This window comes from Camelus bactrianus, chromosome 32 (genome assembly GCF_048773025.1).
Source record: "Camelus bactrianus isolate YW-2024 breed Bactrian camel chromosome 32, ASM4877302v1, whole genome shotgun sequence".
Classification (NCBI taxonomy): Eukaryota; Metazoa; Chordata; class Mammalia; order Artiodactyla; family Camelidae; genus Camelus; species Camelus bactrianus.
The window spans coordinates 15125522-15140952 of NC_133570.1; the positions used below are offsets into that span (position 1 = coordinate 15125522).

The 15431-nt window shown below is 48.0% G+C and overlaps 1 protein-coding gene across 9 annotated transcripts in view; it reads right to left on the reverse strand.

The window, feature by feature from the left end:
- Positions 1-15431, reverse strand: part of ACACB (acetyl-CoA carboxylase beta) — a 96809-nt gene that overhangs the window by 44762 nt on the left and 36616 nt on the right. For all 9 annotated transcript variants that reach the window (XR_012503573.1, XR_006727884.2, XM_074356018.1 and 6 more), the window contains 11 exons: positions 14821-15030; positions 14339-14509; positions 12025-12186; positions 10523-10686; positions 9310-9460; positions 9132-9235; positions 7894-7975; positions 4910-5055; positions 3614-3764; positions 2504-2638; positions 73-219 (listed from right to left, as the gene is read on the reverse strand). Coding sequence is in view for 7 of the 9 variants with exons in the window: in XM_074356018.1 (XP_074212119.1) it covers positions 73-219; positions 2504-2638; positions 3614-3764; positions 4910-5055; positions 7894-7975; positions 9132-9235; positions 9310-9460; positions 10523-10686; positions 12025-12186; positions 14339-14509; positions 14821-15030 (1623 nt within the window). In the remaining 2 variants the exon portion in view is untranslated. The remainder of the gene's footprint in view (positions 1-72; positions 220-2503; positions 2639-3613; positions 3765-4909; positions 5056-7893; positions 7976-9131; positions 9236-9309; positions 9461-10522; positions 10687-12024; positions 12187-14338; positions 14510-14820; positions 15031-15431) is intronic.

Sequence of the window (15431 nt, forward strand, 5' to 3'; positions counted from 1 at the left end):
ATCTCGGGATCTTCTGGTCACCTGGACCTATGCATGTGTGTGTGATACACACCTCCCCTACACGTGACCCACCTTGATGCTAAAAATAGGCTCCGGCAGGCAGTAGCCGTTCATGACATTGGTCAGATTCTCCAGGACGTTGTGGAAAACCTGGTTCAGTTTCTCTCCGAGGATGGGCAGCGTTTGCTGGGCGGGGAGCTCTCCCGTGAATGGCTCAGCCTGACGAGACACAAGAACCAGAAGTCAAGGCCACTGTGGCCTCTGAGGGAGACAAGCCAAGCCAAGGACGGTGGCAGCTCTACCAACACACAACAGACACATCAAAGTTGGAATGAAGCCTGGCGGGGAGAGGGGAACGGGAGAAAACATCGTAGTGGAAAGTTAAAGCTGCTACCTTCACACCCCTGTGTGAGGTTTCCACATCTTCCCCTTTGCAAATGTCAGTTATGCACCTCCAGTCATTGTGGAGGGAGTGAGATGTGATCAAAGACATTTTTACGTATTGAGATGTGGGGAAGTCATTCTGGCTTGTATGTGAGTTAAGTTGAATTTTATTCTAACCAGAACAGCCTGTTTGTGGCCTATCAAATATACATTGTACACTGGCTTTAATTATTAAAGAAAAAGACCAGAAGTAGAGAATGTCCCTGTTAAAAATAAAGATTAAATGCCTCCCTTCCTGGGATGTGATGCTGGTCCTCTGGCGATAAGACTTCCTTCCAGGCGCCAAGGCCATGCTGACTCACTGTGTATGTGCCGATCTTTTTTTTTTTTTTTTTTTTCGGAAATCTTGAAGGAACATATCCCTGACTTGTTTGATGTTCACTGTTTTGACAAAACATCAAACTGTGCTGGAAACTATTCTTCTCTGGGAGCAGCTCCTCCTAGTTATGAGAGGCTGTCTTCTGGGCTGCAGTCTTCAATTTGGCTCAATCAAAACTCTTTTCTGTTCTTATTAGAGATTGTTTATTGATTATTTTCATTGACAGATGCTTCTGTTTTGCTTTGCTTTCTCACCAAGATTATCTGCCTGTTTTCTCTATTTTCCATCTCTTGAATCCCAGGGATTAATCCCAGAGATTAAACCAGACCGCCTCCCCGCATGCCTGGCCTGCTCTAGGAGGGTGAAAATTTAGGAAATTCTCATACCACAGTCCATGCATTTTGTAAATCATAAACAGCACCTGCACTAGTGTGTGTTCATCCAATAAATATCTATTTAGGCGCTGGGGACCCTGCATGGTGACGGCTGCATGACAGTGTGAACAGACTTAATGGCACAGAACTGTACACTTCAAAAGTTTAAGAGGGTAAATTATACTTTATGCATATTTCATCAAAATTAAAAAAAAAACGCTACTAAGGAAATCTGTGTAAAGCATGGACTTCAATGAATAATGATGCCTCAACATGGAAGCAACCTCAATGTCCACTGACAGATGAATAGATAAAAAAGATGTATATACATATACAATGGAATACTACTCAGCCATAAAAAAGAATGAAATAATGCCATTTGCAGCAACATGGGTGGACCTGGAGATGATCATATTAAGTGAAGTAAATCAGACAGAGAAAGATAAACATCATATGATATCACTTATTTGTGGAACCTAAAAAAATGATACAAAGGAACTTATCTTACGAAAGGAACTGATTTACAAAACAGAAACAGACTCACAGACACAGAAAACAATCCTATGGTTACCAAAGGGGAAGTAGGGGAGGGAAATATTAGGAAATTGACATTAACAGACCTACACCACTATATATAAAATAGACAGACAACATGACATACTTATAGCACATGGAACTATATTCAGTAACTTGAAATAACCTATAACGGAAAAGAATCTAAAAAAAATACATATATATGTATAACTGAATCACTTCGTTGTATACCTAAAACTAACACAACATTGTAAATCAATTATACTTCAATTAAAAAATAAATAATAATAATAACATCCCAATATTGCTTCACTGTGACAGAGGTGTCACATGAGTGCAAAAAAACAGCAGGGAATTGGGAAAGAATAGGGAAACAATAAGAACTTTCTGTACCATCTTCCCAAATTTTTCTATAAACTCAAAACTGCTAAAAACATAATAAAAGCTATTAAAAAATTTTAAAGGTGGTCAAGGAATGCTTCACTGGAGAGATGATGTTTGAGTAAAAATTCACAGGAAGTGAGAGGGTGAGCCCTGTAAATCCCTGGGGGGAGGTTCTTCCAGCGCAGAGGGAGCCAGCCCCAAGGGGACAGGTCTGGAGTGGTCCATTAAGCAGGGGGAGGGGGAGAGAGGATGAAGCCAGAGAGGAAAGCGGGGGAGAGCTCATGGAGGGTCTTGCAGGTCATCAGAAGGACTTGGGCTCTGTTCTGCACAGGACGGGAGATGCTGAGCAAAGGCAAGCACATTTCTGCCCCCGTCACGCTGGCTGCCGGGAGCCTCAAGTCTGTCTGGCTGTGGGCAGGTGGGGCAACCGTGCTGGGGTGCCACATACTGAGTGCACTTTAGAAGGGTCATCGAGCTCCAGCCTGGCCACCACACAGCCCGCTTCCAGCACAGCCCCCGGGCGCTTGATATACTTCACCCGGCCACTTTCCTGCACGGTCAGGGTCATGATCATCTTCATCACCTGTTTTGCAAAAAGACAAAATAAGCTGAAGCCCACCAAGACTGGTCGGTGTCACCCCAAACTAGTAACGGGGACCGTGTCCTTTACACAGAATGACTCCCTGCGCAGAGTTCAAGCAGAGAGGGTAGAGGGAACTGGTGTTTACACAGCCTGCTGCCTGCCGGGCACTCTTCATAAATCTCCTCCATCTGCAAAGCCAGCTGGGGAGGTAGGCTTTTTTGTGCCCAATTTACAGACCTGGAAACTGATGTTTATTTCCAAAGTATGTCCTCTCTCTCAGAAATACAGCTAAATCCTATTCTGCAGGGTGACTGATGTACACATTCCTAGCATAAGCTGCATGTTGTGACTGGCTTCTTTTTTAAACGCAGTGAGAAAACCCTCTGGGGAATGAAGAATACGTTTGCATCGCGGTCATCAGCCCCTTTAACTGGCCGAGAGTCTGGCTGAGTGGATGTGATGAATTTTTCAGTGGTAAGTGCTTTGCAGGTGTGCGTTTACCACTTTTTTAAAAATATGTATTTTTAAATTTACTGAACAACTATTTTATTTTTTGTTTGGGTTTTTTGGGGGAGAGGGGTAATTAGGTTAATTAACTAATTTTCTTTTAATGGAGGTACTGGGGATTGAACCCAGGACCTCCTACATGCTAAGCACACACTCTACCCCTGAGCTATCCCCCCTCTTCACCACTTGCCGCCTCCAACTACTGTTATCATTCATCAGTGCTTACTCGTTCCTGGGGAGGTGTACTCTTTTGAGGTTTTTCCGTCTGAATACCGCAGGGAGTTTGGGCTGAACTCTGCACCCTGGCTCTTTTAGGCATTTGCAGATGATGACCCAGGTGAGAAGGGAAGCCTGTTCGCTGGGGTGCAGAACCACTGCCCACTGGCCCTCCCTCCAGGAATGGGGTGGGAGCCCCACCCTCAGGAATGGGGTGGGAGCCCCACCCCCAGGGGCGGGCTCTGCCGTCACCTCGATCTCAGCGTAGCTGCCCCCGGCCTCGACATGGCCCCCGTCCTCCACCATGTACTGCATCAGCTTCCCAGCCGAAGGGGCTCGCAGGACTGTGGGATCATTCTCCTTCTCAAACACACACGTCTTGTTGCCGATGGTGATGCGGTAACTGGGAGAGAGAAGGAGCGAGGAGGAGGTGGGGACACTGGAGGGGACCACTGACCCAGGTGCCCAGGTCAGGCTTTCCACAGCATCTTCCCTTCCTAAAGGCAGCCGTGAGCACCACCCTGTGTGATCTGAGGGACTCACTCCACTTTCCCCAATGGTGGCGTCTGATAGTTCCCGCAGAGATACTGGGAACGAGAGGTGGTGGGACCCTTTTCTGGCTGAAAATTAGTTCCTCTTCCTGACATCATTCCAACAGGCCCCAGCAGAGAGAAAGCAATCAGCCAACAGCATTCGATAAACACTGACCCACTGAAAGGCTTCACCTTAGAACCAGGAAGAGCATGAGTCTTGGGTGGAGCTTACGATCATATTGAATATTCTTGGCAGACAGTACATGGGTTAAAAAGAGGTAATAAAACACCAATCTGGAATGAATCTAGTCCGACTTCTTCCACTGAGCATTGGGGAGGGAGTCTCCACGCCCCAGCTGGAGCCTTTTCAGGCATGGGGCCTCTGAACGCCCCCCACCCATTCCCTCCCCATCTTACTCTCCTTGGCCAGGGGACTTTGTCACCTGTTTAGTTGGGGGGCATCCTACATGTCACTGTGTGAGCTCAGGGTGGTCAGACACACCAGACTGGGAGGGTCTCTGAGTCTGTCTCACGATAGAGATATCTCTGTTCTAAGTGCTACCGAGTCATCCTGTTCCACCCATCCAGACGCAAAGCAACCTTTCCTGCCATCATCTGCTGGTTCCATGTGTCTCTTCCCCGACAGGCTCCACGAGTCGTGACCGGGGCTCTATCCTATCACCTCATCCAGCACCTGTTGTAACTGGACGCCCATAAACAGCCGCTTCCCTAACAGGACGGCTGCATCTCCTCCAAGCCTGTGCTCCGATGGGCGTGGAGGCTGCGTCTCAGACACAGGGCAGCTGGTACTCATCACACACCTCGCAGCTCTGAATCCTCCCACTGGAAAAGGGCCTCTCATGAGCTTCCCATAAATGATTGCCGGTTGCATAGAATTCCAGCCAAAGGCTGAACAGCTCCCTGAGACCCAGAATTTACTGGAGGAGGTGCCTTGGCTAAGACCCTCAGACTGCACACGGACCTGCTCTGTATTTTCGACACCCCCTCCACGCACCTGTTGACCTCTTCCTTCATGTAGGTGGTGTGGCTGTTACCGTTGTAGGACAGCAGCAGACCCCCGTCGTTTAGCCGGTGAGCATCGATCTCGATGTGACAGCCATTCATGATGAGGACGAACATGGTCGGAGACTGCCGGGCCACCTGTGGGGACAGGCTCAATGTTCCCACCTGAAGTGAGGATGCCTGCTTGTTCCTGTGCCCCCAGAGCACCTCCTGGGCCCCCCATCCTTGACCACGAGCCAGGCTAACGTCCACTGTGGGCAGAAGTGCCGAGGCAGAGACTTCCTCTCTCTATTCCCAGCCCTCACTCACCCCAAGGGAGCAGTAAGGGGGAGGGAAGGACCCGGAGTCAGTGAGCCACAATGGCCCCGTGGGTAGGCTAACGGCTGCTGGCCACAGGCACAGTCCCAGTCCAGCCACATCCTGCCCACCACATGCCCTTGAGGGCTGGGGGCTTCCTTCAGATTCTGGTCTCCAAGCAGGGCTGCCCTGCGTGCTGGGGAGACGGGGTCTTGCTCTGGGTGATGCAGCCCGGGGCCTCCCCCAGTTGTCTGGATGTGGACCAGGCTCTGCCCCCTAGACCTGGCTCAGCCCAAGGGCACCTAAGAGATCTGGGACACTGGTGAGAGGCACACACGCCCAGGCCCTGCATTTCAATCTGAAATGCCGGCTCCATCTGGCCCTCAGTTCAATATTTGTGTTCTTTCACCAGAAACTAACCCTAAAGAGACATACTTTGTGACAAAAGATGGCAGGAAATAGAGAAATAATTATTGCATCCTTATTGATGGTAACAAGAAAACTCAGACCCAAACTAGCTATCCAACAATGGGTATTGCCATGGAATATTCTAGACCTGCACTGTCAAATATGGGAGCCCCAGCCCACGTGCCTATTCAAATATAAATTAATTAAAATAAAATGAGAGGTAAAACTCAGTTCCTCAGTTACACTTGCCCCATTTCAAGGGCTCAACAGCCACCGGTGGCCCACGCCGGGCTGTGCAGGTCTAGAACATTTCCATTCCTGCTGAAAGTTCTACTGGACCGTGCTGCAAACTCTAAACTGACGTTTAGGATGACTGGATAAAGAAGTTGTGGTATATCTATACAACAGAATACTACTCAGCCATAAAAAAGAATGAAATAATGCCATTTGCAGCAACGTGGATGGACCTGGACATCATCATAAGTGAAGCAAGTCAGATAAAGACAAAAATCATATGACATCACTTATACATGGAATCTTAAAAAAAAGATACAAATGAACTTATTTACAAAACAGAAACAGACTCACAGACATAGAAAACAAACTTACAATTACCAGGGAGAAGAGGGTGGGAAAGGGATAAATTGGGAGTTTGAGATTTGCAGATACTAACTATTATATATAAAATAAATAAACAAGTGTATACTGTATAACATGGGGAACTATCTTCAATATCTTGTAGTAACCATCTATAATGAAAAGGAATATATGTATGTATATGTATGACTGAAATATTATGCTGTACACCAGAAACTGACACAACATTGTAAAATGACTATACTTCAACTAAAGAATCTAAAAATTAAAATTTAAAAAAGCCCCCCGCCCCAAATAAACTGATGTTCAGGAAAACTTGTTAACAACATAGGGAAACTTTATGCCATGATAATATCAAAGCAATAAAAACATGTTTGCATCGTGATCTCAACTTCATAAAATCAATGCCTATGGGAGAAAATAACTGAAAAGAGGTCTGCTAAAATGTTGACACATGGTGGATTGTTTCTCTGACACTTTACGCGTGTTTGCTGTTTTGAAATTTTCTACAATGAGCGTGTAACATATTTAAAATCGAGTTGAGAGGACCCAGGCCCCCAAAGGGAGCCAAGAAGCATCAGAGACAAAAAGGAAGTGATTTTACACACATCGCCCAGGCTAACACACTCGTGTGGCTGAACTCAGCCTGAAAATCCCCAAAATTCAATGTGTGCTCAGCAATGTTAAAAGAGAAAATAAAAATTCTGCCTCAGGAGCACTCGTCTTTTCCCACCCTGGAACGTGAGGCTGGAAAGTGCCGGGGAGGCTCTGGCTCCCTGGGGACACGTCACTCCCGCAGGTCACCCCGACTTGGACCGGGAGCCTCACCCTGTGCCCGTACTTCCCACATATTCTCTGATACTCTGTTGAGTTGACCTGGGAGGGCTCAGGACGGGTACTAAGATACTTCCGACAGAAGAGAGAGACCCTGACTAAGCTCCAGAAACACCGGTAATGGACCAGGAAGCGACTGGAAATCTGCACGATGCTTCTCGGCGCAGACGCGGGACAAAGCCAACCTCGCAGCCCTGGGAACTGCACCCAGGTGCTCTGCAGTTGAGCAACAGTCCCCTTCACACTCTGTTCTGGGTTGAAGAGTGTCCCCCAGACTCATGCCCCTCCCGGAACTTCAGCATGAGGCCTTATTTGGAAACAGGGTCTTTGCAGACATTGTTAGTTCAGGAGGGACCATTCTGGACTAGGGTGAGCCCTAAATCCAATTTGACTGCTGTTCCTGTAAGAGGACAAGAGACCCAGAGACACACAGACACAGAAGACAGACAACGTGAAGACAGACAGACAGACTCACACACAGAGAAGGTGGCCGTACAAAGCCAGAGACTGGCGGGGATTGGAGTGACTGTCCACAAGCCAAGGAACGCCAAAGACTGCCCACAGCCACCAGAAGCTAGGAAAGCATGCAACACATTCTCCCCTGGAGTCTTCAAAGACACCACACCTCAGCCGACACCTTGGCTTTGGACTTCTGGCCTCCTGAACTGTGAGAGAATAAACTTCTGTTGTCTAAAGACACCAGTTAGGCCCTGGAACCCAAAGCACTTAGGTTTCAAGGTCACGGGACTACACGAACCAAGCAGGGAGGGCCCAAGGCATAAATAAAACCCCCTTGAGCCCCCAAGGTGTTTGAGACGTGCAAGAAACAGAGGCTGTTACCTTGAGAATGTACTTCACGCCTCCGTAAATTAATTCCACATCCACAATGTTCCGGAGAGAGGCTGCGGGGAGGACCTGGCCCCTGAGAGAGAAGACAGACCTGAGGTCAGAGAGTGACTGAGAACTCTGCGGCCATCCATCCCCTGGATTTAAAAAAAAACACCCACTCTTGGCCTCTTCTAAGCACTAACACACCTGGCTGTACTGAAAAGGTTAAATCTAATCAAAAAGCAAGGAATGGATGGGAACCTGCCATCCCTCAGGATTTAAGGAAACTGCTCTTACTGTAGGATGGGAAATTTCAAAAGGCTCTCCAGGAAGCAAAATGCATAAAGGCTTCTTCTTGGAAAAATTCCTTACATGGGAATCCTGCCACCTGCCTATGAAAGAAACCTGTGCACGAGCTGTGATTCTATTACCGTTCAAAGGCACACTAATCGGGGACTAAAACGTTCATCCTTTTATTTCCTTTTTACTTGTTCCCTTTGTCTATCACAATTTTTCAATCAGAGATTTTTGCCTTTACCTTGGAAACATCTGGCAATATCGGGTGACATGCTTGATCGTCCTGACTCCCAGGGGGAGGGGGGGTGCTGTGGATGGGACCAGGGATGCTGCTAACTTCCCACACTGCACAGGATGCCCCCACCGCAAAAGACGTCCCAGCCCAAAATGTCAGTGGTGCTGAGGCTGGGAACCCCTGGCCCATCCTAAGAGGGAGCTCTTGACCCCTTCCCCAGGGCCATTTCACTGATCACCTACTTCACGTGAGGGTCTGGGAAAGAACCATTCGTGGAGGTGACCTATAACCTGCTTTGCTTTTTTAAAAACCTTTTCATTATTATTTTTTTAACAGAGGTACTGGGGATCGAACCTAGGACCTCATGCAGGCTAAGCATGCGCTCTACCACTGAGCTATCCCCTGCCTGCTGCTTTGGTTGTTAAAACCACCTCCTCCTCCCACAACTTCTGAACGTTACAATGAACCTTACACAGGTCAGCATGAATAAGCACACGTCTATCTGGAGGATGACCGCCGCCTTGGCCTTGAGAATCCCCTCCCCCTCTGGCCTCTTTTAGGGTAGCCTAGGTTTATCCGAGGAATTTCAAAGGCAAGCCACGTAGGAGGGGTTCACTAATTCTTGGTGCCTGATTTGCACTCAAATACAGCAGGCTTCTGCCTTATTTGCCACCAACACATAACCCAAGAGGGGAAAGGAAGTACCCATGAGCCCCACCTTTCCAGCGAGTGTAAGAAATCCGTCATGCAGGTTCTGAACATCGAGTCGGCCACGTTCAAGGCTCCGCACACCACCCCGAGCATGATATCCGGCTTCTCGGCCTAGGGAAGACTCTGTGCATCAGTATCCACAGTGATCAAGGCCACGGGGAGCCAGGGGTTCTCCAGGTCCCCACCTGCACTTTCTCGGCGATAAGGTGATCCAACCAGCTGGTGTCAATGTCATTGTTCTGGAAGCTCTCAGTCTCCAGGAGATTAGTGAGATATTCCACGGTGGTCCTGAAGTCGCCCCGGATGGACAGTTCCTTTAAAGCCACCACCATGTTCCTGGAAGGAAAGGTACACGATTGATTTCCCACTTAACATGTGTGTCATCAGAGTTCCGGCGGGGTTCCCAGTGAGCTGGAACAACACGGAAGGTAAAAGAGGGCCCCGAGTCAGATGGCCTGAGTCCATCTCAGCTCCAGCATTTACTGACCAAGTAAATCTTGGGCAAGTGACTTAACTGCCTGGGGCCTCAGTTTTCTCATCTGGAAAATGGGGAAATAACCCTGCCTTCACACACGTACTTGGGGCTTAAAATGAGACAATCCACATAAAGCACATGGTCACTGATCAATAAACATAGCTGCTATGAAATAATGAATTACAATGATTATGATGATTATTACCCATGCCAGTTGCTCTGCCTCGCTCTCCCGCTGGACCTCTCAAAGTTCCCCAGCATCCCAGGGCAGGTGCCGGTCTCAGTGTGCCTGGGGTGCATCCGCAGATGGCTAACACTGGTACCCTACTCGGCGCATGGCAGTCACCAGCCCACGCATGCTTGGATGTGACCACCTCCCATTTCTCAGAGGGGATGCCTCCCTCCCAGCAGGAGGTCCAGTCCAAAGGGCAGAAAACTCCGCTCTATGAAATCATGGGGAGAATGTTTAAGGGGAAGCGCAGCAGACAAAGGGGGTATTAGAAAGCTTCTCCTCCTGGGAGAGGACAGCTTCCACACCTGTTAGGATGCTCCTGCGTGCCGTCAGCAGGTACGGTGAAGGGGCGATAAGACCCCATTTTCAGAGTGAGAAAATGAGGACCCAGGGGGGTTAAACAAGGGTGTTGAAAAGGCTGCTGCAAGTCAGTTGTGGGACCGGAACCTGCACGTACGAGGTGAGCCACCGGCCTCACAGATGACCAACTTGTCCCCATTTGCTCAGAACTCTCCTAGTTTTGTGCTCTTGGATTTCAGCACAGGCTTTTTAAAATCAGGTCTGCTCTGTGATTCAAAACCCTTCATCTTCTAGAACTCTACTGCATCTGAAGCCACCGGCTAACTTTTAGTTTTCTTGAAGGACTGCAGGGAAGGAGGGAAGGAAGGAGGGAGGGGAGGGAGATACTGACGAGATGGCCTCTTCCCGGTTCTCTCCCCAGGAGAAGCAGTGCCCAAACTGGGAATCGGCAAATTCATGTAAGCCACCCGCAGCGGCCACGCTGAAATAACCCCACACATTCTTGCTGCTGCGGAAATTCAGTTCCTGGACTGTTCCGGAGCTCGGCTTAAACCCCTGGAGGCCAGACAGAAAAAGCAAGGTGGAAGAAAGCATTATTCCAAACCTATTTTCATCAGAGTTAAGTCCTCGGAAAGCCCAAGGGCCCCTCCCACACCCCAAAGCTTGGCGTGACCAATAAAACATCGATACTTCTCACTAGGGGTGCCGGTGTAACTGGGGGAGCACATCACTGTGTGTGATTTTTAGTTTAAAAGACAGTTACAGACTAACAGCCAAGCTGGGACCAGGAGAGGATGTACAGACATGATGCCGGTGAATGCTGGTCACTGATGGAGCTGAATGAAGGTACATGGTGATTTTATATACCTGACATTGTTGACAGTAAAAGTTTAAATAAAAGCGGAGATGAGTTGAATTTCCAATTCCGGCTGATGAGAATTCCAGCAGAGAAGGAAATCGAGTGTTAGCCCTTGTTGATGCTGGCACACACCTAACTGCCGTTGTGGGGATGGCCCTCCCCTTCTGAGAAGAATTTTGGTAAGGGGAGGGCGTGGGGCTTTTGCTGGAGCTTAGAGCTCTCGAGGCGTTCGTTTTTGGCAGACTTGCTTGGTGGCCAGAGATGGAAAGTTCCAGGTGCCTAAGCTAATCCCACACGGGGTCCTCCATCCTCCCAGGCACCTGTGAACAAGCCATCAGCTCCCTGAAAATGTCCCGCCTTACTTGTCTACCACCAGAATTGGTTGTTCGCTTTCAGCCAAAGATCCCAAACTAATACAATCACCATAGTTTAAAATTCTTTCATTAAAAAGGGGATGGAGGCAGGTAGAGGGGGGCTCTGTTATCCCAAGTTTCTTGAAAGCAGTCATTAAACAACTAAACTGGGGTAGACTATGGAGATTATGCGACAATCAACTGTTAGTAAGCATGTAAACTGTGACAGATACCGGCCGGCTGGTATTTTAAGGCACAAGAACAAGTCACAGAGAGACTGTATTTATGTTGCAGCAAAAAGTTCACAAGGCCAGAAATCCAAGGGCTTGTGCTCTGAACTTGGCTACTCCCTAAAGATGGACGTGGACTTTAAAGTCTACCCATGGGGCTTGGCCACGGCCTCAGCAGGTCCTGGGCATGGGGTGAGTCACCCCAAGCTCTCGAGCTGTAATGTGGGGTAGCAATGCCCAGCGGGTGGGTTGTCACGTAACTGAGCAATGAGATGCAAGAAAGCAACTGCCTGGTACCTGGCACACCTCACAGATGGATAAACTGTGACATGTCGCTCCCCGCATCCCAGTTTCCTCATCTATTAGCCTGGGCATCTCATCCAGGCTGATGTTCGGGGTCTGCCCATGGTGGGAGGTTGGAGATGGTGGAAGCGCAGGACCCCGCACTTGCCTCATCTGGGTTTTCGCTGGTGATTCTGGCCGCAATGACATGGCCTCGGGCGAGGGGGGGGTTAGAAGGAGCTTCAAAAGAAATGGGCGTCACCCCCCATGGGGACTCTCCGTACAGAAGCCGGATATCCTTCAGCCGGTGCAGCGGCACGCCCATGGCGATCTGAAATTTAAAAATCCATCCCATGAGATGGTCAGTCCCTGAACGCCGAGCCCAGGGCCAAAGGCGATGGAGGAAAGGGTGTGGAGAGTGATTTCAGATGCTGAGCTCCTGCTGTGCACACGACAGACATCGTGCACCATGGTGGCAGGAGAGCCACAGGAAAAAAGACAGACAGCGTGACTCTGCCCTCAAGGAGCAAACAGAGTCACTGGGAAGAGAAGCAACAGTCACAAAACGACACCACAAGCATCAGATAAAAGTTACAGATGCTCAGTGCTGGGAGGGGGCACGGTATCCAGCTGCAGAGTTAAAGGAGGTTTTGTGAAGGACGCAGGGAAAGCTGGGCTGGAGGAATGAGTGAGTAACAATTAGGGACACTAGCTGAACCAGATGATCAAATCAAACCTGCTGCGTCTTCGGATGTGACACACTGAGAAGGACCCGACATCGCCCAAGTGTGTAAGTGCCTCTCACAGGGAAGAAACGACCGGGCAAATCCAAACGGAGGGACATTCTGCCTGAACACTTCACAAACGCCAACGTCAAGGACACAAAACTAAGACTCGGGGAACAGTTCCAGTTTAAAGAGACTGAGGAGACATGAAAATGGAATGGGATGTGTGGTCCTGGATTGGATCCTGGACTTAAACAAACAAACAAAACAAAGAGCAGCGACAAATTATTGGGACGACTGGGAAAATTTTCATGTGGACACTGAATAACACTGGATAAGACAGGCAGGAGCCTCAAAGTTCTATGTCCTGGGTGTACTGATTCTGCTGCAGTCTTATTCCCAAGAGGTTCTTATATGAAGAATTAAGAGGCAAAGTGGCATGAAGTTCAAGTTAAAACATCTCTCAAGAGGTTGAGCCAAAAAAAAAAAAATTATACAAACACACAAATAGAGAGAGAGAAGGTATGGGTGTTAATTGTATGATTCTTGCTACTTTTCTGAAATTTTTCAAAGTGAAAGAAATAAGGAAACAAACTAAAAAAGACAATAAAAGTTCTTGCAGAATTTTTAAGAAACTGAAATTAAATTTTACTAATTGATTTTAATTAAAAATTTAATTATTTTCAATTCAATCAAAAATTAATTGAAATCAAAATTTTAGAAATTTTTAAGAAAGAAAGGAAGGAAGGAGACATTAATTTTAAAAATTTAAGACTTCCCATTAATGCAAGAATTCCTAACTCTGGGTGACATGTTCTCATGGGGGTTATATTGCCCCCAAGAGGGCAAATATTTACACTTGAGGGTGAAAAAATCTTCTTTCTATGCACAGGCAGACCTTGGAGATATTGGAGGTTCGGTTTCAACCCCACAATAAAGCGAATATCACAATAAAGCAAGTCACACAAATTTTTCGGCTTCCCACTGCATATAAAAGTTACATTTATACTATACTGTCATCTATTAAGTGTGCAATAGCATTACGTCTAAAAGAACAATGCACATACCTTAATTAAAAAATACCCTATGGCTAAAAAAATGCTCTCATCACCTGAGCCTTCAGAGAGTCTTAATCTTTTTGCTGGTGGAAGGTTTGAAATATTGCAAGAATTAGCAAAATGTGATACAGGCACGAAATGAACAAATGCTTTTGGAAAAATGGCGCCAACAGATTTGTTTGACACAGGGTTGCCACAAACCTTCCATTTGTAAAAAAAAAATACAATAAAGCAAACTGGAATAAAACAAGGTCTGCCCATATAAAGCATAGATATATCTATAGGACCCAAATAGATATACAGTTTATCTGTGATATTAACATTTCATGGGGGAGAAATTAGGGGGAAAATGTTCAAAGGGCTCCATGGTGGGGGGTCATAATGGAAAAAAATGAGTATTTTTTCTTGGGTATTGAATGGGTATTGGGGGATCCACAAATGCCCTGAAATTGTATAAAATGTATTTTTCCAAGAAGACCCAAGGCTTTTTGCCAGTTTCTCCAAGGGCTATATGGCCAAAGATGACAGACAACTTCATGGAAGGTTCTCAGCCTGCGTGGCTCTCCATGCCACCCACACATCATGACAGTCACTCGCTGGGACACCAGCCAGGAGATGGGTGGGGAGGTCTAGTCTAAGCAGCACAGGGGACCCCACTCTGGGCAGAAGGAGCCCCAGGGTTCGGAGCCCGTTTCCTTGCCTGTAGCTGGGCGGCCGGCAGGTTGACATCGGCGATCATCTCCGTGCAGGGATGTTCCACCTGCAGGCGGGGATTCAGCTCCAAGAAGTGGAAGCTGCCATCTTGGCTGTAGAGGTATTCAACCGTCCCCGCGCTCACGTAGCCCACAGTCTTGGCCAGGAGCACGGCGCACTGCAAAGAGACAGAAGCCGCGGCGTTTCCAGTGGTTTTCTTGGGGATCACTTACTAGTTCCCTCACCAAATGCAGCCTGAGGACCTGCTCTGTGTAAATTACTTTGAGACCTCAGCAATCTCACTGTGAGAGGCTGAAATCATCTCTGTGATGAGTGTCCCACCCCCCCACCACCCCAAGGCACCCTGGTCCCTCCTCAGACACCTACCCCACTTTGGCAACTGGGACTGTTGAGAGTTCTTGTTGGATCTGAGCTGAGGCAGCTCCCTCTGGGGTCGCCCCCCCAATCCCCCGAGCTCGCAGAGCCCACCTGCTCCATGAACTCGAACACGGCCGGCATGGCGATGGTGGCTGGCGCCTCCTCAATGATCTTCTGATGCCTCCGCTGGATGGAACAGTCACGTCCAAACAGGGACACGGCGTTCCCGTACTGGTCGGCGAGGATCTGGACCTCTAGGTGACGGGCGTGCTGGGCCAGCTTCATGAGAAAGACCGGGGAGCCTGGGATCTCGCTCTGCACCTGGGGGGAAGGCAGGGCGGCTGGCTCAGGGCTGGAGCAGGAAGTTCTCGAAAGAGAGGTCGGAACAATGGCAGTGATGTCCATGGTTTTGCTGATCCTTCAGTTTCACCTCTCCCAGAGACATTACATCCTCATTGTTTTTAAGTCAAATATTATGAAAATACATAATATAGTTAAGTAAAATTTTCCCACAACCCCGTCTTCTAAAGATAACGTGCTGTTAAGAGTTGGGTACACTTTGGTTTTCTCCGACGTGTACAGAGGGAATGTTTCTTTAAACAAAAAAAAAGGACCAAAACACACTACCCTGGAGCCTTCTCTCTCCCATTTAATTCACTCTCCCAGCCAGCTTTCTTCAGTGGTACCTACAGACTGACTGACTCCATACTCTTAAAGGCTAA